Source organism: Falco naumanni, chromosome 4 (genome assembly GCF_017639655.2).
Source record: "Falco naumanni isolate bFalNau1 chromosome 4, bFalNau1.pat, whole genome shotgun sequence".
In the NCBI taxonomy this organism is placed as follows: domain Eukaryota; kingdom Metazoa; phylum Chordata; class Aves; order Falconiformes; family Falconidae; genus Falco; species Falco naumanni.
Genome location: NC_054057.1, coordinates 55,020,124 through 55,042,278, shown reverse-complemented (window position 1 = coordinate 55,042,278; position 22,155 = coordinate 55,020,124). Strand labels below are relative to the sequence as shown.

General features: G+C 36.9%; 1 protein-coding gene across 14 annotated transcripts in view; it reads right to left on the bottom strand.

The window, feature by feature from the left end:
- KMT2C (lysine methyltransferase 2C) overlaps window positions 1-22,155 on the bottom strand; it is a 198,498-nt gene that overhangs the window by 83,571 nt on the left and 92,772 nt on the right. For 13 of the 14 annotated variants that reach the window (XM_040593317.1, XM_040593307.1, XM_040593312.1 and 10 more), the window contains 7 exons: window positions 9,038-9,200; window positions 8,175-8,346; window positions 6,209-6,323; window positions 5,236-5,408; window positions 4,345-4,505; window positions 1,676-1,789; window positions 103-842 (listed from right to left, as the gene is read on the bottom strand). In XM_040593317.1, coding sequence (XP_040449251.1) covers window positions 103-842; window positions 1,676-1,789; window positions 4,345-4,505; window positions 5,236-5,408; window positions 6,209-6,323; window positions 8,175-8,346; window positions 9,038-9,200 — 1,638 coding nt within the window. The remainder of the gene's footprint in view (window positions 1-102; window positions 843-1,675; window positions 1,790-4,344; window positions 4,506-5,235; window positions 5,409-6,208; window positions 6,324-8,174; window positions 8,347-9,037; window positions 9,201-22,155) is intronic. The other variant, XM_040593311.1, reaches the window with a different exon arrangement.

The window sequence follows — 22,155 nt, the reverse complement described above, 5'->3', positions numbered from 1 at the left end:
AAATGCATATTATATTCTAGAAAATATATCAATTTAACGCATTATACTGAAATTTAAATGGTGTGCTTCATAAATGTATAATGAAACAGTCTACATGCTTACCTGTCTTGATCTGGGTCTTCCAGGAGAAAACTTGCGTTTGGTGATGGCTGGTTTTCCCATGCCAATTTTTGGAGTGACTGATATGTAAGTTGTTGGGAGAGCACTTCCAGCAGTGGACGGCAATGCTGGGGGCTGGCTGTGCTGTACATCTCGTGCAGAATGCGAGTCTAGTGAAACATCTGGCGAGGAAGACACATTTGTCTTGCTTATATTAACTGATGGGGAAAGTGAGGGGTAAGTCTCAGCTGGTGATTTTATGGGTTTGTCTCCAACTGGTGAACTATTTGCAACACCTTCATTTGCAGAAGCAGTTTCTACCTCTGGAAGAGCTGGTGTTTCTGACTTGTCATGAGTTTCTCCTTTTTCTGCATCTTTTTGCACTTTTATTATTTCCAGTTGTTGTTCTATAGGGATACAAATATCTCCTTTACTTTCAGTCTCCTGTATTTCTGGCGTCATAGTTATGGTCTCAGGTACTGAAGACAGAGACCGAGAGTCTACTGTGGATACTTCTGACACCTCCACACTACCTTGTGGCAGCTGTGTCTCTTCCACTTGTTTGTCTAACTCCTGCTGTATTACAGCTTGAACACCTTCCATCACTTCCATCATTTTCTCAGTCTGACCATCACCAGATACTGGTGTCTTTTTAGGAGACATTTCCATTTCAGCTGAATTAATTTCAAGAGAGACTTCCGTTTCCAGTTGTGTGGTCTTTTCTTCTGGTGATATGCCTGTAACTAAGTACAACCATATTAAAGGCTCAGTGTGAAAAAAACCAAACTTACACAGGCGTACCGATCAACAAGTATACTGGGTACACATCAAGTACACCAAGTACGTATCACTTTACTTAAGTGAATTTAATACGTAGCTTAAAATATACTTCATAAATATCTATCTTTGTACCTATTCTTTTCTTTGGCTGGTATTTCATGTGTGATTGATAAGATATTTATTCCAGGAACACAAATGATCAGCTACTGCATCACAGCCTGTCTGGATGAGCACACTTCTTTATTAAAAAAAATAAATCATCTTTTATTTACAACAGGAAAAAAGAAAAGAAGAAATTCTTAACCAAAGATACTTGTGTTCTACGAGTTGCAACCAGAAAGCACATAAACTGGAAAAGTTCTACAGTACGCCCCAAAACACACCAGGGGAAATTAATCCAATCTAGTTATTTGCAACTACAAACAAAAAAGACTTGAAGAGAAAGTGTGACTATATTTGAATAGCAACAAATAGTGTTTTTTCTATAAGCCTCCGGTGTACAAAAGAATTTAACTATATTTCCAGCTTTTGGAGAAAGTCGATTCCACCAAAAAAACTAAAACAACTTTCTCCTACAAAAACATTCTAAAGACTACATTTGCCTTCAATAAAATAGTTCTTCAGCAAAAAAAGTTAATTCTCTTACTTGAGAGTTCAGATAAAAGAACTGATGCAATTTGTATCCTACTGCTTTCCAGACACTTTTTCCTCTTAAATTTATAAAGTACCACAAAATTTACTGAATAGAAGAGGGTTCTGTACTGGCATTTTCCCCAACCGCAAAACTCTTTCTTACCATCTGTGATGCATCCAACAGCTGATTCTTCACCAGGGCCATCACCAGTAATGGGTTGTTCCTGAAATGTCACATCCTCTCCACCACTTTCCATTTCCATTTCGTTTGTACAAGCTTAAGAAGAGGCAAAGAATCAAAATTGGTATCAAAATTGGTATTACGTTTATTCTATTACTTTGGCATCAGTAGTTGCTGTCACTGTTTCACCTCCTGGCTAAAGAAAAGGGTATTACAATGGGATGGGAGTTAGGTGAAATCAGGACAACGAGAAGGTTAGGGAGACTATGTAGTACTCCTTAAAGATTAAGAGCCTTTTTCGCATTAATACTGAAGCTGTTTTATACCTTTCAGACAGTGAAAAAAATCTGTAGAGCAGTTACAGACACTTAATTGTGAAAATGTAAGTTACACAGTCACAGACTTTTGCATTACCTAAGCAATACAAAAAAGACTTTTCTCAAATTCCAGTCTCTAAATTCAACAGAACTTGTAGCCTGAAGGCTTCTAATTTTTATACAAATACTACAACAACTTATGGCATAGATACGAGGTCCCATTCTACTATTCAGCACTTGGAACACTGATTTTCAACCTACCTGTTTAACAACACGAAAACTAAATTTTGGTACTTTAGAACTAGGATACCTTAACCTGTGAGTTCCTCCTATTAAATAAAAGAATTTCCATGGAAAAAGTGCTATCGAGCACTTCTTTAGCTGACAGTATCGTTGTAGAGCACAGAAACAGGAAATACTTTTTTTTTTTTTCTTTGTGTAAAAGCTTTTTCAGCTAAAGAAAGTCATTAAAAATGCACTAGACAAAGTAAAAGCAGGAAAACAAAATATATAGTAAGCATTAACTCAGAAGGAACTGATCCTCCACAGATGTTAGCACAAAAAAAAAAGTCAACCGAATATAGCTTTCTGCTCAGGAAAGCCTCTTCAAAGTTCAAAAACCCAGGAACTATTAGGTGATGCTACTTTTAGCACCTAAAAACTGCTCTCAGACTCTGCCAACTTTAAAGTGATATTTTAAAGTTTGAGGAAATGATCATTTAGATTGGCTCCAAATCTGATTTTGATGTACAAAAGTGCTCTCCTGGGTATAAAACACTGCATGACTGTACTGATGTAACAGCTCCAGATTACTCCTAGTAGTTGAGATGACAGTCCTGTTCCTCCTTGGGGAGAAGAGTATTCTTGTCAATGCCTCTACTAGCTAGAAATCCTAACAGAAGTATTACTTAAAACTTAAGCCTTTCAAATAAACCTGTTACTTTTTTAAAAGGGTTTTCAGAGGAAGACTGAAAATTATACCAGTGTGAGTTTTGGATATTGCTTGGACATTGTCCTAAATGTTCTAAATACACTGCCTGAGAGTCCAACAGCCTCTACTAACCTTTCAGAATGGAAGTGATCTTCAAAGGCTGAAGCCACCACCCTTTCTAACTCTGTGTGTGTGTTCACTGACAGAGGGGTTCTGCTCATTTACATACATTTACCTACTGTCACTGCCCTCCAGGATCCTCTTTTTCATCATTTCTTTACTGCTTGTGAGAAGTATGCACTTACGTGTACAGGCTAACATCAAAGAGAATGACTTGTTTACACAAAACATCAGTTCGAACACACAAAAATTAAGAGCTTTGTTGTAGTCTAACACTTCCCCTTTCCAGTCAAAAATTATCTGGCTTTTGAAAACACAGATACTTATGCAACGGAACTATCAATTTCCTTTAACAAAAGACCAGTGCACACGCATTGCTGTTTAAGCATCAAAAATGCATACAGTAGTATGGTTAATCTGTTAAGATTTTCACCTTGCTTCCAAATTTAACTACTACTGTACTTCTCTTAGGAAATTCAGCCTCCATAACAGTAGGTGCTATCCAACAGAGCATGTGCTGTGAAATACACAAAGGCATTCATGAGTTCATTACACGGGTCTTGTGGATGACCCACCGGACTCAGATCAGCAAATCCAAGTTCTCTCTGTGCTTCCTTACTCTTACCGAGTGATCTTCAAAAAAATACTATATGCTTTTCTGCAACTTCCCTTTCCACCTTTGCCCATTTAGAAAAGAATCTCTCAGAAACAGGAAGGCTAATCATATATTGTTTTGAAAAAGGACACCTGGTTAAAAGCTGTTTAGTTAAATATACCTGTCCCTTGAACATAGCCCAGCTTCCACTACTGTCTCCTACCTGGACACAGTGAGCACAATGGGCAGTATGAGGCTGACAGGTAGCAGAAGGGAAAAGGGAAATGGGAAACTAGATGCCTCCGGGAACATCTACCAGAAGCTGGCTTGCGCCTGGCAGTTAGACACAAATTAATAAAACAGGCTGATAAATGAATACAGTTATGAACTGTATCACAAAAAGGGAAAGTTTACAGCTACAGGCTGGGAAGCTGGAGCTGGAAGGTTGAAAGCCACCATTAAGGTGCTTACTTGCCCATGTTTCTAATACAGGATCCTGAAGCCAGAATGCATATTGAGAAGATGGCTCACCCATGGATTGCTTGAGAAGCTGCTGCTAAATAAAGGGATGGATGAACTCCATGGTCTAGAATGTGAGTGGCTGGTTCACAAAAGACTTAGTGAGACAGCTGCAGATATTTATATTTGATGTTAGCATTTTGGAAATATAAAGATTACATTTGATTACCTGTTATACTGTCAGGTTCAGGAATGAGTTCAGAAGTGTCCATTGCATCACATGACTGAGTCTGATCCCCTTCTCCTTGTTTACAAAGAGTGCAGATGTAGTCTTTCAACTGAGACTCCAATTCACTACCTGGAGATCTGTCACATTCTATGTGAATCCACCTGGGTAGATTAATTTAGTGTGACTATGATTTTAATAATAAAAATATGAAGCATCCTAGTAAAAATCCAAAAATAGCACTGTTTTCCATCCCTATGGGGAAATTCAACCAATGCTTTATTACAGAGAATTTTAGAGAAATAAGCATGATACGTCAGTATGTCAAGCAGTGAACACATTTAAACATGAAAACCTAAAGTGCTACTGAAGCCAACTGGACACCACAACACGTACAGCAATATCAAGATGTTGCACAGCAAGATACAATAGTGTTAAATACGAACTGCAGTCTACATTTTTAAAAGGTTCCCAATAGCGCCTTTTTTAAATTATTACTGGCACAGTAAAATACAAAATTAAACAGAGAAGATGTACTTGGAAATTAAAAAAAAAAATATCCCAGACCATTGCAAGCAACAGCCTTTAAAAATTAGGATGATGACTCTTCTAGTCTGCTTACTCTCAAAATAGATGCAGTGTAGGAAGCAGCAGCAGCACATGTTTCTTTATACACCTCAGGTAACTGCCAACTAATACTTGCTAAGACTAAACTAAGACTACCTGCTAATGTTCATTGTATTTGGGGATAAAGGCTCAAGATGTTGCACAACAAAATACTATAGCATTGTACACCAAACAGTCTACACCCTCCCCAGAAATGCACCTATGTCATCCAGCTCATCATAACCTTTAGGCATTTCAGTACAATTTAACAAAAATTAGGATTCTTACCTTTTACACATGTGACAATGCAACATATCTTTCTGGAAGTCTTGGAGGCACAGTTTTTCACAGAAAGGACAAGATAAGTTGTCTTGCTGTTGGTAACAACTGTCACATACCAAACAATTATGGTGCCACTGACAACTTGTTCGTGTGCCACACTCAGCACATACTCTACAGTTCTAGAGATCACAAGAATTTAGTTGTTAATTATGATATTTCACAATGTGGTAGAATTGCCATTAACTGACATTTTCCTGTTTTGAATTAAATTAAATAAAGTTTCTGTCCTTGATAACACTAATAAATTATTCAGGATCTGACAAAAAAACATGAAGAGCCTGTGCAACAGCATGAAGAGCTTCCCTGCAGTACTCCCTGACTTGGAAGGAATATTTCTTACGAGATCAAACTTCTTTATTCCTAATGTCAGTTGTCTTCTGACTGCCACGAGCTGACTACGAAATTACATACATCTCATATACAGGGACTTCCCTTGTTATGCTGAAATCGTATTTACTCACAAAGTTATTGATAAAACAACAAATTCATTCTGACCTCCTGAAATGCAAAGGAACCCTTGAGCTGCAGAACTGGTGTTCTGGTAAGCAAGAAGCAGTTTCATACAAAAAGTCTTCAAGTATAGATTACATATACTACTGCATAGGTTTTAGTTTGCATTTTAGTTTACATTAGATCATGAGACCAGCTGTCATTAAGTGAAAGTCATCCACTCCACCCAGATCCTACACTTCTCTTTTCCACTATCGGTGCTGATTTACTGTCCTACATAGGCTGCCTCAGCCACAGCACTGACAGCAACCCTAAAATAGCAGCTGTAGAGCTGCACAATTCCTTCAGAAATTACAAGTTATGTTACACAGCAACAGCGGTCCGCAATACACCTGGAACAGCATAATGCGGGTAACAAAATTTGGGCCCCTATAATGACAAGGAATTATTCTGAAGCTTTTCAACTTACTTTACATTTCCAACCATTTGTTGGTACAGCATCCATAACTGGTTGTAGACAGAAAGTATGGTAGCCTTTGTCACATGTATCACACACCAGCATCTTGTTGTCTTCCCCAGAATGTCTAGGAAAAGTAACAAGTGGTTTAAAAAAATAGTATTTAAACAAGCCACAACAACAACAACAAAAATCTATTTAATGAAAAGTCTAAACAGGAAGACACATTGCTGAGCATGTGAAAATATATAAATACCACTTACAAATAGCTCCAAAGATAATGCCCTCAAATTCATATTTAAGTATGAATGAAGAGACCACTGTGCTTACTGTAACAGGTGCTGAGCGTGTGCAATGATTCTGAATTCTAGAAATCAGTCCACTTTCATTTGCACACATGCAGGAAGATTTAACGACCTTTCTGTACCAAAATCAGCTCAAAATCTGAAATATGTACTTTATTTCTTTCTGAAAAGAAAATGTAATTTGCAATTGTACTTGTTCCTACAAACAGTCTGACTATTCTTAATGGAAAATAAATAAAAAAAAAATGCCATCATCTCTGACTACTGGAGCTCCTACAATGTCAACCAATATGACTGCAAGACTAAAACAAACATAAAAGGAAGAGATTCCAATTTTCCTACAATCACGTATTACAGAGCTCCAGCAGAAATTCCAATGATAAAATAGATTTGCAGAGAGTAAGACAAATAGTTTGGTAATTTCTGAAGGCATTGTGTTCTGCCTCAGTTTAAATAAATAAATTCAATAAACAAGTATGCAACAAGATTTGCCTTGATAAAGTTTCACAATATATGGCATTACACATACTAGATATGACTAGATATGACCTGGGAGACCTGATATTTTAAAAAAAACAGTAAACACTCTCTGCATGGAGATATGCTTAAAATGCTATTCTTCAACATGGGCATAAACCTGCCATAAAGTAACAGGTGTGAAAACATCACATCTTCTTCCAGTTTTCCACTAGAGAGATGGTTTGTTAGCAAATACTGTAAATACCCAATACAACATTTTTAGGGATACATTTTAGAATGTGCTTTGCTATAACAACTTCATTGCTGGCATCTGCTATCAGCTGCATGTGATCAGGGAACAACCTTCTTTGAAGTGGGTGAATGAATGCTAGCAAATACTGACTGTTCTGCTCGGAGAACAGCAAAGCACTGACAGATCAGGTACACAAGGCAGTAGTGAAGTGGCTTTTTTTCCTTCATACCATCCCAGCTGGTCTGACTAAAGCTGAACAACACTCTTATTCCTTTTTTAGCAAGCACTTTAAAAAAAACAAGAATCCTGCAGTGCCCATCAGATTAAGTTATATGAGAACAAGAGTACAAGTGGTCAGTTTTCTAAGTAAACCCTTATAATACTGCAACAATTATGTTTTGGTGTCTCAGTATTTGTCTGGTGTTTCAACTATGGTCACCTATGTCACTTTTTTTTCTTTGTCCAACTAAGCCTTGGGTTTGTTTTCATAATGACTCATTAATTGCCTCTGAGAGATACTATGAAAGAGACGTCCTAATGCTGGGGCACCTTCCCAGTATGTGGTACATGCACAGCTGTAATGTCAGCTGAGTAAGAACAGAGATTCCCGGTCTATAAAGGTACTACTACATTAAACTAATTTTTTAATTTGGTAAATTTGAGAAAAATCCTCCTGTATAAAAGAAGGAAAAAGTCAGGTTTTGCTGCTCTCCAGAACCTGCCGAAATAATGGTAACTCTAGGGGTATAATGTTATGCAGGAGTTCCAGCTCAGCTCTAGAAAGAATAAAGTTCCCAACACAAGAGTTTGTTCAGCTACTTAATACAATATCGTAACAGATATACCTGGGCAAATAATCTACACTTTTTGAAAAGAAAAACAGTTAATAAAATAGATACTTTAAAATCACAGCACATAGATCTCACACTGTCCTCCTCCATGTCCTTTACGTCTCACTTACTTGCAGTTCTGGCAAACTTTGCAATCAGGACACTGCCAACCTGCTCTTTTTAAAGGTGTAACTTGTATGTCCAGGCACATCCCATGGTAGTGCTGGCCACAGGTAGTACAAAAAAGTTGATCTAAGAGGTCTCCAGGGCTGTCGCACACTGCACAATTTGCTTCTTCCTTTGCTACAAAGAAATAATTTTTTCCAATTATTATTTCGTTCAAAATTATGAACCATTCAATGAACCAAATGAAGCCAAGAAAGTCTTTAGTAGGTCTTATGCTTAGAAAAATGGATCGTTCTTATGAAATTCAAATTTAATTAATATAGTTAATAACTACTCCTTTAATTCAGTTTTCTGATACACTCAACTACTCTTCTCGTACAAAAGTACATCCATTTTAACCATAATAAAGTCTTACAAAAAGAAATAGTTTTATTTTCATCAAGATAAAACTGAGAGCTATAGAACCAACTCTTCATTGGAACAAGTACAAAATAAAGCTCCTAACGGATCTAAGCCTATCATTTAGCTGAAGTGTTTGCAATATGCTTGCTCTAACTTGAGTTAGGGCAAGTAAGCAAGCCTATCAATTTGAACTAAAACCTGACAGAAGACAAGCCTTATGAGTAAACCCTTCCCATGTTCTGCCATGAAAAAAAAATGAAAAATACTAACTTTGCTGTGCACCACTTTCAGTCTTTAAAAACAGAAGAGCATGAACTTTTATCTTTCTCGTAACTGAAACATGAATTCTTGGGTACATGAACTGGGAAAACAGATCTAAACAAATGCTTTCTTAAGCTGATCCTAGCACGGAGCAGTTTTTATAAAAGCTGGTACTAATTGTGTCATTTTAATACTGTGTACTTACATCTTTCAGGAGCCTGATCAATATGGTCTGGACAAAGGAGGGACAAGTTACTGAAATCCTGAAATGTGCCTGCTCCAGCAGCACAGGGGTAATGGTACATCTGGGTACATTTCTCTTCACAGCATTTGATAGTGGCTCCAAGGTGCTTACAATATGCACATCGCTGAAAAACAAACATAACAAATCATTCAAGAACTACTTTTTTTTCCTCACTTTTCAGCCAGATCTGTTCCCCAGCGTCACTTAACAGACAAACACCTTGCCAAGTAGAAGGGAGTGAATATTGAGGAAAACGAAACAGTAGACCGTGTCTTTCAGTGGCACTCCCAGATCTTTCTGACTTAAAGTGTCTAACAAAACCCAGTCTAAATGCACTCTGATAACCACTTCTTGTCACAAAAAAGCATTTTTTCTTCTATATGTTACCTAACTTGAGCTGTGCCTTCAGTAAAGAGGCTTGGAGACTTGAGTAATAAAAGCAGACCACACTACACTGTCAATAGATTATAACTAAAACCCACATAGCTCTGTAAGCTCTAATGTAAAACTGTAGACACTGTAATCAGAAATGCAAATGGGAATGAAATACCATGTTCTACCAAAAATCTTACTGACATTATACAATTCTCTCTGGGATGAGAATGCATTATATAACCTAGCGCTTTCTACTTATTGCTCCTTTCAAGGATACACAAATGTCACCACCAAACTTCAAGAAGTCATAAATAAGCATTATTATTATTAGAGACCATAGTCACATTTGTAAAGAAATAATTTCTCAGGAAGAACTACCCAACAACCCTCCAGTTCTCTAGCCAAGAGGGAAAAGATTCCATCAGTCTGCTTGTAAAATATCACCCACACCTTTCTGATTCAGTTAATCAGTTTATTTTCTTTCTTGGATTCATTACAGTCCCTGAAGCACTGCAACATGCTTTTGCACTTTTTCACCAAGGCAACAATACTTTTTAAGGCTAGAGCACAGCACCATAAGATTTAGAGTAAACTTAAGAAAAAACAGGTCAGTGGCTCCCAGGAAGGCATAAGCAACAACTGAGCTCGGGGACTCTCATTTTTCATAACAAAAACATAATGCTAACACTGGCATGTTTGATACTAGCTCAAGTGTCAAGTAACATCCAAATATGAACATAAACCAAACCAAAGAAAAGTTACATACTGCATCTGCTTAATTCTTAGAATACAGGCAATATTTATTATTGTAATTCTTCTCTGTTTCAAAGCCTGGCATAAAATTAGGCATGAAATAGCGCTACTACAATTCCACAGATATCAAAAACAGCTCATATGAAAATATAAACCACAAAGCTGCCTGTGTTAACAGCTATATTGATATTCTTAAAACCAGATGAAATTGATGTTTTCAGCAAAATATCTGCCTGCACCACAACTTATGGACAAGAGAAAGAAAAAAACATTAGTTTATGCTAAACACAATGGCAACATAAAAAGATAAAATGCCTTGGCACAGCAATGAAAGCGGATCACTAAGGATAGCTACTGCAATGTTTCTGTGCTAGTCCAGTCTTCAGAACTGCACATCATCTCACCTCTGCCCATGACTCCAACGCCCACCAACAGTATGGAAAAGATGTATTCTGTTACTTTACTAGCCAAAATGCAGAGGAGAGGAGGGGGACAAGGTAAGGAAACAATAACAGAGTTCCTGAAGCAGGTGAAGAAGGTAGCAATAGTCATTACATTTCAGGACTGCCAAGAAAACTGAAGTGATGCAAGAAACAATATATTCAGTAAATACTCGCTGAAGATGCTGTAAAAGGTAAATCCTGAACTTTGATGTGAAATCATGAAAATATAGCTCAAAGCCTCCAACTTCATGAACTGCAGCTGCACATTAAACATCATACAACCCAGAAACTATTTTTTACTATTGAGAAAGCCCCAGTTATAGCTAAAGCCCAATTCTCGCAGCCCACACATTTTTCAAAGATACTACTCAGTAAAAACCAGTAGGAACAGGAACTTGAGAAGAGCTAAGGTCCAAAACATGTCCCTCAAAGAAGTATTCAACAGACACTTTGTTGGATCCCATAATTAACCCTTAAGAACTACCTAACTGGTAAAGAAAATTATAGAAGAACTGCAAGCACTCAAAGAATCTAACTTTTACTAAAAGCTGGGAATAATGGATTAAATAGCAACATAAAAGGCATTTTTAAACAACACACCTGTTTTTCAAAATCACCAGTCAACAATGGTACATAACAAATGCAAAATGAAGAATATATCTGTTCCCAAATGCTGTGTGACTAAATGATGAAATTATTAGAAATGAGTAAACTACAGGATTACTGCAAAGCCTTGAAAAATGTTGATATTGATTTAAGCAACCATGTAAAGATGCTGGAAGAAAAATGGAAGCCCAAATTACACGTAACTGAACCCTTTAAACCCATCTGCTAAACTGCACTGGCAATGAAAAAGATTTGGCTCCAAGTGTGTGTAAAGCACACACTTTAAAAACAATGTGGTATATATCCTCTGAAGCAAATAAAAAGCATAGAATATCAACATTTGCTGAATTTATAAGAGTGATAAAGCAGTCTGAAGAAACAAATGCCCAAAGGGATTTTTTTGGCAACAGCTGCTGATGAGAAGAGTTACTTTTCCAGGATTAGAAGGCAACACCCTCTGAAACCAGGCCACATGACCCCAGAAGAACAAGTATGGAGCTATTACAATTAACTGACCTTTGCAAAGACAGCAGAAGTATATTAATTAAAAAAAAAACCAAAAAAAACTAAATTAAAAGCTTTGCTAAATAAACTCAGTAACAAATACTACTTTACTACGCTATTGCTAAACTATGGCATCAGGACAGTAGGATGCAGAAGGAAGGAATAAATCATATTGTACACAAAATGCAAGTGCCTTTACCACATTGTATGAGGACAGTAACAGAGTACAGAGTGTCCAATTTCATTAGCATGAGCACAAAATAAGGCATCATGTGAAGGGGTGGAAGCTAAATCCAAGTATTCAAGGGACAGGTACAGGAAAATGGTAAGCTGTCAAAGCAAGCCAAACACTGTTTTGTTCATGGATCAAATAATGCTACAGTCCTGTTCTACAAGAACAAAACTTTACAAGGTGTCAGAAAGCTACAGAGATAGTTCATTACTTATTCATAGTATATTCAATAAAATAAATGTCGCTAAAGCAGAGTCAGCAGACTATTTTCCTACTCACAAAGTCCTTCATTGGTTACCAGCTGTTTTCTCCAGCAAGCTCCTACTGCACTTATTCACAGCAAGAAAGCTCCGATCCAATCCATACCTCTGCTACTTTTTACTATTGTAATTCCCATCATTTAAAACTGTCCACACCTCCTTTTACTTGGTCCTTTTTACCTTTTTCTTTTAGATCTAATTTTTTCATGCAAACAGAAAAGGATCTCATTTTAAAAGCAAACATCTACACAATCTAATTGAGTTTTAAAATTCCCCTTATTCACTAAACCCATTGTGTTATACAAATACAATGAAAGAGGAAGAACCAAGTGAATTAGTAGAAAACATAAGAAAACCTGATCAACCACCTCCTCGACACTGAGTAGCAGAAACCACACAGAAAATTTCTGGGAAGATAAAACCTCAAACTGCTACGCTAGAATCTTAATTCTACCAAAATAACTAAACAAAAAGGTTAGTTCTGCCTATGGCTTGGAAGCTCAGCTGAACGTCACAAATGCTACTGAGTTTAATGGAAACAGATGGCCAAACCATAAAATGGTGACAAGAGAAACAGCTTACTGTTTACATCTTTCTAACATTTCCACATTATTAAAAAAAAATATAAATTAATCAAAAGATGTATTCCAACTTCACATCAACCTTCCTGCTGTTCCATACTGAGTACTCCAAAACTCAGTGCAAGTTCAAATGAAGAAAAGATGTTTGTGTTTATGATAATGTGAGATTTTACCCAGATAGCACTAGGAACAAATCAGGTCATATTTTATCATTACTTTATTGCCCTTGGAATTACTTTACAATACCACTGTCTCAGCAATGGGACAAGTAACAATCCTTAGAAGGCAGCCATTAAAGAAATGCTAATATATGGACTTCGACTGCGGCCTGATTAGTGAAGTAAAGTTAAATGTTAGTATTAGGTATTGCAAAATGTTTTTTAAGCAAAACGACAAAAGGTTTTCATTGCTTATGAACTTAATTATCTTTTAAAAGGTCAGCCAACGAAACCTATGATAACTATAAGCAATTTTAATTTTATGGCAGTGTACCCAAAAATGCATACAAGCCATCTGTCCTTAGTTTAACGATTTAAGTAATACCTACTAAATACTGCTATCATACAAACCTGTAACCAAGGAGAACTGGACCTTAACATCCTGTCATTAACAAGACCGCAAAGAAATTTTATATAAACAGTGGTTAATGAAATATGATCTCTGGTAGTTCTGATAATCTTAATTGATTACTCCATCAACTAGAAAAAGCTTTATCTTGCTTATAGACATTAATCACGTTAGCACCTCTAATATCAAATAACTATTTTAAGTATCATAAAGCATTTGAGGGCACAATACAGTAAGGTGAAAACATAAAAAGAATTAATGGCATTTGACTGAACTACTGATTAGAAAAGGTACTAAATACCATGCATTTTCAGGATTACTGGAAATTACCTTCTAGTTTGTAAATTTTGTGTTATTCATGTCACAAATTTGGAAATTATTTACATGTGTAACAAGCCAGTCAATCAGACATCAATTATTTTCGTTCCTCAATCCTTAATGCATATCAAAATTGAAGAAATTAAAATCCAGCTTTCTCTTATAGCTGCAATTTAGAACTACAATATTAACAGATTGCATGTATAAAACCGTGTAACAGTGTCCACCTCATGCTCTGAAGTAAACTTAGAAAACAGTAAATCACAACTGTAGAAACAAACTATCCACCTTTACTTCTAAAAAAATCGTGGACAACCAGAAGAGATGCAATTAGGCCAAGCTCAACACATGACTAAGGAAGACTGTCTTCTAATGCAGAATTCTTGACTAGATACTCCATCTGTCTATAATCTGCCCAGTTATCTATACAGGAATAAGGAACAAAGGTAAGAAGATAGAAATGGTGATGAGTAACACCACTATCAGTGACTCAACACACGTAATCAAGGCTGAAAGCAAAAGTCTCATTAGGTGGGGAGATTTCAAACCCTCTACAAGTCACTACTTTGTTCGTCCTTCCCACCAGTTGCCTCCTTTTTTCACCTTTATAAAAAATGACACGAAATAAACGGAGTTGATCTCAAGGCACCTAAAAATTGGGACAATAAAGCATCCGTGTTTTGCAGGGGTGTTTTTTGTATTAGTTTTGGTAAGCTAATAACCTGTAAGAGGCACGTTTGCTGAGGGAGGTAACATTTTTTATTTGAAACCTGAAACAGGTAAAGGAAAACATGCAAAACTTATGGTGCACAGATCATTCCTCATATCATCTGGGATGTTCCCAAACCCTGTGTATTCATAAGCTCCACAGAAGGGTTTGTGTGCCTTGAAGTTGTACTCTCCTCTTCATTAACATAAACTAGTAGAATAACTGCAGGTGTAGGATTTCCTCCACAGACTCTGCCTTTGCTGCTTTTTTCCATATGAGGAAAAGCATTTTTTTATTCACCTCCTCGCCTTCTACAAGATTTAGGATAATGTAAATGTGTTGAGTGAGTCTAAGCTTTCCCACAGCTAACAACCAGCTATTCCCTTAATTCTCATCTACTATCCACCATGACAAAAGGGCACACACAAGCCTGGTTAGTTAGCATGTCAACAATGAGAAGGTCAGTAATGTTTAATGTAACTTAAATTGTGATTATTAGGCTTCAGCATCAGCAACCTCAGGACAAACAAGGCAAGAACACAAATCATCAGCTTTGGTTTAAGGCTGCTTTTTGGCAGACTCAGAAAACAGACTATTGTGCCAGTTCCACTTGATTCATGCTCAGAAGGTCTTGAGAAGTATGTGTAGACATTTCTTTTTGTTGGCAGAGCACAGTCTGAGCCACAAATTGTTGGAGGCTTGGAAAAAAAAAATAATTTGGGGAAACATTGCTACATGCTTGTTGTTTAATGATCTTCTCTGGGCATCTGTTACTGGTCATTGTGGAAGACACTGGGATGAAGTAATGCTTCTGTCTAATCCAGCTCAGCTCCTATACTCCTAAGTCACATATAAGGATTCTGAAGTGGTTTAAGCATTCTATAGGTTATGCCTATGTTACAGATCTTCTGTAGCTACAGCTAGGGTGGCATAATTACATTTGCGGAGTCATTTAACAGAAGCTCGGTGAAAGGAGAATTTACTGCTGATGCGGTCACACTGCTTCCAAATGACACAAAGCTTGAGACGAGGACATCTAAACTTCAAGCTCTAAATTCTCTGTCTATATACGAGCCGAGCGTTTAAGCTCCCATTACACTTTATAGAGACTTAGTCATTTTATGGAATTCACTTCATCACAATCCAGTTGACCAGTGAGTGTCCATTTTCAGGCTCCACTGACAATACCGGCCAGTCCCCATTGCCTGTAACTGGAATTTAAACACAGCTCACAGGTAGGCATGTCCACAGGGAGGTCTACGTTTAGATGACAGTCTTGAGCTGAAGTCCACCTATACATTGACCAAAATTCTCTATTGGTAACGCAACTATAGTCCACACCAAAGGTTTGTCAGCATAGCACCATCAATGAAGGGACGTGAATGAGTACTGCTTACAAAGACCTCCAATATAAAAACTGTTCTATTCATGGAAGCTTGCTGAACGATGAGAAGTTGGGCTGAAGCTTCACATAACACATGCCTAAATTATCTTAAATTCTTTTGGAATGCTTAGCCAAAACTTTCCAGCCATTTCTGAGAATAGAAAAGTCAGTAAGAAAAACATTTTGCTCAACTTAAAAACAACCTCACTCGCAGGACTTGCAATTTGGCAGGAATTTTAGTGTGGGGGATGCAACTTTTGCCCTTACCCTGCAGATCTATCCAGATGTGACCGAGTTTGAGAAAACTTTTTTTTTTTTAACATAAAACACTTCCAAAAATTTGTCAGTGAAAAATCACAGAAAAATCTGCTCTCATTGATCATGACCAACCCTCTCCAATTTCTAGCACTGATCTGACTACGTGTACCTTCTGCAAAGATTGCTTCAGTCTGACAAGGATTAAAGAGAGGAAGTCTGTAGTAAATACTCCAAACCTAAGTACAATAAGTCCCTGGAATGGAAAGCAGACATCCCCAAGGCTCCTGATACTACTGTCACCTAAATCATCTGGGGAATGAGAGTATCCAGTGCACAGACAGATAGACATACATGGGTCAAAGAGACAAAAGGGACTAACTGCACTGTGTGAATAAGTCTGATGAGACTGGGAAGAAAAACCATGGACGGGGATGGAAGCTAAAGAGGGGCAGGGTGACTTTAAGTTATTTGGCTTCAAGGGCCAAATAACTAAAAATGGGCACTAAAAATTGGGTACAGAGCTGAGGGAACTCATGGGCTAAGACACAGTAAATGGCAAAGGGACAGGTCTCAAAAGGAACCTAGGGAAATAGGAATAGAAAGGTTAAGGAGAGGGGATGCAGGAAGAACAAGCAAGAGTGGAAGTGGCTAAAAAATCAGCTTGAACAAGTCTGAGGCAACTGAAATTGGATGACAACTACAAGGAGGAAAAGTATGCTGTCCTCTGATTCCTAGTGCCATGTCACTATTACTTAGCCAGCTCAAAAAGCAGAGGTCTAATTTTTAGCCATAAAAGTTTTAAAACTGCAGTTTGGGATGTCTGCCTTCTCCTTTTTCCCCCCTGATGCAAGCAAGTGACATAGACAATCACAAGGCAACACACACACACAGCTAAAGGTATAAACACACACATGCACAACTATATTTATAGACACTAAAACACAAAAGGGATTGCAGATCAAACATGGATTTAGCAGATAAAATACACCTCTTAAAAGGAGTCTCTGCATTTAAAAAAACCCTGTTACTTCTAGGACTATGCTTACTTGTAGAGGCGAAAAAAGTATGTATTGAAAAAGTTGTGGGAGAAAGAAACCACTTAGTTATGGCAACTAAATGATGACCTGAAAAACAGTTCTAGTTTCAGTTCTTTCATAGAGCTCTTTTATGATATTGGGCAGGGCACTAAGTAAAATTTTTCTTAAGTTTTTTAGTCCTTAACCTTACTTTCCCCCCCCTAAAAACACAGTCTTGACTTCTACATAGATAGTGAGCTCACAACTCCAACAAAGAAAGAACTGCAGTATCAGCGCAACTTTTAAGTAAGTCTGAGTCTTTTTGAAACTCTTTCAATTTGCCATCCAAATTAGCAGATATTTTTAAGTAAGAAAAAAAAGATAAAAATCATCCATTTCTGGGGAAAATGGAGCCCAAGATGCCTAAAAAGGCCACATAATTCTGCTGTTTGGAAAAATTTATAGGTAAGTTATTCACATGTATTATAGTAGAAACATCCTAGAAAAACTCATGCAGAAATGAGTAATTCTTTTCTTTCAGTGCTATTTGAATAGTCTACATGCCTGCACATTGAACAATGAAAAATGTAATACTGAAGACATTTTTACTAAGATAGCGATGCCCATCCTATAGACTGAACTAGGCACTAGCTGTTCTGCATGTGATCATACAATTGAAGACTGCATAATGAGGCATACCCACAAAGGATACTAACTGTGTGCAGACAACCTGTCTGCTGGCATGTCCTAACTTTGTGTGCTTGATTTTATAGTCTTAATAATGCATTCTTTTAACTAAGATTTTGAGTTATATTAAGTCTGTTTAATAGTTGATGTCAGCAAAAGTCACTATATATACTCAATGATACACCTAATTTACAAGGTAATAGTAGGGATGGGATGACAAGGAACTCTGGATTATGTACAGACATAAAAAAATACAAGAATTTCCTGCCTTTAATACCTTCCTCATTAGTGAGCACCTCCTTAGTATTCCTTCCTCACTGACTGCAATCAGTACCTCATTGTTCATAATTCCTATTTCCTTGCCTGTTCCTAAATTGCACTCTCCAAATGGCACAGTCATCGTAAACAAAATCCTGCATCTTCAGTTCACTAATTTTTGTAAATTGAGCTCAAACAAAGCAATTAGATGAAATACTTTGAAACTACCAGCTTGAAACATTAATATAATTTCTTTTGTAATAAAAACTTCACATGCTTTATCTGGCTGGGGCTTTTAGTTTTTTTTCAATTTGACTAAATCAGTCACACATATTTCTCCCATTCCTCTTCCCAAAATATGGTATCCCCAAACATTACATAATCCTTTTTATTAATTCACTAGCTACTGAAATAAACAAATAAGCCCCTTGCCTTTCCATCCTATTCCATCACTGACACTCCTTGGGCAAGCATCATAAAGTGTGACATCTTGACCCAGAATTTAAAACCCTGAAATTACTGGTCAAACATTTAGCAGGTAATTCAACTGTTGTTCTGGGGTTCAGGGAGGGGAGGATAAGAAGGGGCTGTTCATTTCATTTTGCAGCATGCTGCCTCAGTAGCTTGTGAAGAAAAAAGCTGCCAAATTTTGTAATGAATTCCACAGAACATTAAGTCTGATGCTTAGCAGAAGCCATAACTGTTAAGTAAATGATATCCTTTTGATGAATACCCTTATTTGAAAACAACATTGATTCTTCTAACCCTTTAGCAGTGTCCCAAAACAGATGTGCACAACTGCAAATTCTGTTTGCTTTCAGGTTTACGAAGTGTGATGACATTTTTACAATCATGCATGAGCCCTTTTACCCAGGAGTAAAATAAAACACAATAATTCTTCACCATCTGTTTGTTAATTTTGCATTCATTTAACTTTGCATTTTAAACTAATAATCATTTTCTTATAATATAGTTTGTTCCATTGGTAGAAATTACAGCTGTTCAATTAAAAAAAGAATTGTTTATAACAGTATACAGTTTTCCTCTAAATACTTCCATTGCTCTTAATTATAGAGATATTAGTGCCATCAAATGGAAAAAACTGCCAGGAAACAGTGTTACACTTTATATGTCACAGATTCCCTTAGTAAATGTACATATTTACTTCTGTTCCAACATCAATTCCCACCTGGTCTCTTTTACATTAAAATTCCTTTTCTCCATTAAAAGATTCTGTGTGGTTTTTAATGTTTCTATGTATAACAGGCCTCTTACACTCTTGAAGGATTAAGACACAAAGAATCAGAGGAAGCTTCCGTTTCATAAGTAGCACACAGTCAAACAAAGCACGGTCCCATTTCTTCATAATGCTTTTCCTTAATCTCCAATGACAGGCCAAGGAGGTTTTGGTATTTTTCTTCTTATCTGGTTATAGCTAAACTAGGACTAGAATAACGTCCTAAAAGCTTTTTCTCACAATGTTTACAGTAAAATGCGGAAATCACACTTCTTTATCAAAAGTAAAACCGCAGTGAAATAACATGAATAATACATCAAAACTATCAAAGAGGAAATAATTTGGGTCAACCAATGACATGGGCCTGGAGAAAGAGCAAGAGCCAGTCTGAGATTCTGAGAGTCGTATTTTGGATTCTGTGTTACACTTTGGACAGCGCATTTTCCGGCTGCTCCACATGGACCAGGCTGTAAGTCCACAGCGAGGTTACAAGTCCTAACCATAGACTGCCCACATGCTAACACAGTGGAAAGTCTACTTCGCTGTGGTTCCTAGGCTAAATAATCACAATAATCTAAAAACTCTTCAAGAGACACAGGCTGCTCAGCTAATTCACGTAAGCGGACCAGTTGTATTAGGGAGACTGTTCAGATGGTTAAAACAACCAAGAGTCAATCATCATTTTCTAAAACCAATTGTATCTGATGGCATAGAAATCTTAGCATCAGATGATCATCCTAATTCTGTGGTAGCGTTAAGATCACAGTGCTGTCACAGTACTAGGACGAATACCCTACTAAAAATACCCATAAGGCAAGAGATGGTTTACCACAAAATAGATTTATTTCTATTAAAGGAGTTCAGCGAAGGCTGAAAAACACCAGACTGGTGCATAAGACTAAACACTGCACTCCCCTACAGGAATGAACTTCCAGAAGTACCAAATACAACAGCCTCCCATAAAATTAAGAATGGAAGTACGACCATACGTTTCTGTGATGCTCAGCTTCTAGTCTTACCAGATTCAGGAGTATTCTGACCTTTTAGTTTCTCAGATGAGTGAGCATTGCTGCCAGGTCTGACCTTTACCAGGGGATTTATCCATCACAATATTTTTACGCCTGACAGAAAGCAAACATTCTGGAGGTGCCCAAGGCACATTCTGATGTGATGGATGTGTAATAGCAACAGTCTTCCCAAAAATCCACCATCTATTTCAAGTTATTCCCATTAAAAAAACCTCATTTGGTACGACATCTGAAAAACCTGAAACTCTTACCTATTCAAACGTATCAAAGCCATTTACATTTTGGAAAATGAGCGTTTTCCTCACAAAGCCCAAAGAACGATGATAGCAACAGAACTGTCCTTTTGTATTATTTCTCTCAAACTCTCTATTTGCTTTCAAAGGTTTACGATTTGTCAACACATTTCCCTGGAAATACCATACAAATAACACCTAATATTGCCATAACAACCTGCAGTAATTGATGGGGAAAAAAATAGCGGTATTTGCTTGGAAATTTGACAACAGCTTATTTAGATCCAGAGTCACTATTTATTCTGCAGAATCCACCACTCTTCTCAGTTCATTACAAGGCAATTTCATACAGCAGCAGAGTGGGGGAAAATTCTTTAAACAGAAGGGAATATTATTTTATGAATTAAAAATTGGAAGTGAGAAGGCTAGAACTGTCTAGATTGCACCTTGAATACACGTCTTCTCATCATATCTGAAGTGAGACCATGTCACTGCAATATATTTAGAGTGTATCAAGTTGTTTTACCAATGTTGGATGCTCCAGGAAGCAAATATGTATTTATTTATTTATTTCATAACAGCTACTTTCCCTCCCTGATGTACTGAAGAGGCACATGGCATCTTTGAAGGAATATATTAATATCACTGAAGAAAAAACACACTGTTAAAAAAGCTTATGGGAAACACTGATTTGTGAACATGCCACTTCATCAGTTCTTCAATTAATATTATTCAATAGGATTGTTATTCTTAATATTATTTCTGACTATGATTCATGGTACAAGTTCGTTGCTGGGAGAAGACCTACCATTATCTGTCTGCTTTTCATTCCCAGGTCAGATCTGAGGAATGGAGAGGACAATTACATAAATGAAAATTAACAATATTAGTTCTTTCACATAAAGAGATGACTGTCAATAGTAGCCTAGATCATTAGAAAAAAATACCTTTAATATTAGTTATGTCTGTATTTATTACCAAGTGTTAGGCACTCACACATGAAGGGCAGTTGGTCCACATTTATGGAGATTCATTAAGATGTCTCTCTCATGCGTGATTTGTTCCATGTTATTAAAAAAAACACTCAAGGACACCTGTGCATTAATGGCACTACTTCATACTGATGCCTGCAATATTTATGCTCAATCTGTAACTCTGGGACAGAACTTACACTAATGGAAGTCAGTAACAAAATCTTTAGGGAGTTCAAAACTATTTTTTGCTAATGGTTTGATTTTGCAAGCTGCTGAGTACACTAATCTCAGAAGTAGTTTTTAGGCTAGTGCTTAAAAGCAAACTGATGCCAACAGACTAATATGAGTACGCCTGAGTTTTAAATTATAATATGCTTGTATGATTTTTTTTTTGAGGATGGGCGAAACCCCAAATGAAAATCCATAATGTAATTTATATTAGCAAGAAAAATATTACTCAGACTCTTTTTGATTGGAATAATCAAAACCACTTTAGAACTCTAATTTCATTAAAGAACCTCAACTTTAAAGTTCTCATTCAAAAAAAAAAAAAAAAGCACGTGATGCTTAAATGAAATACTGTTTAAAAGCGAAACTGCTACAAACCCAAGACTAGCCAACTGTCTAACGCTAACCAAACAACGCTACAGCTCAGC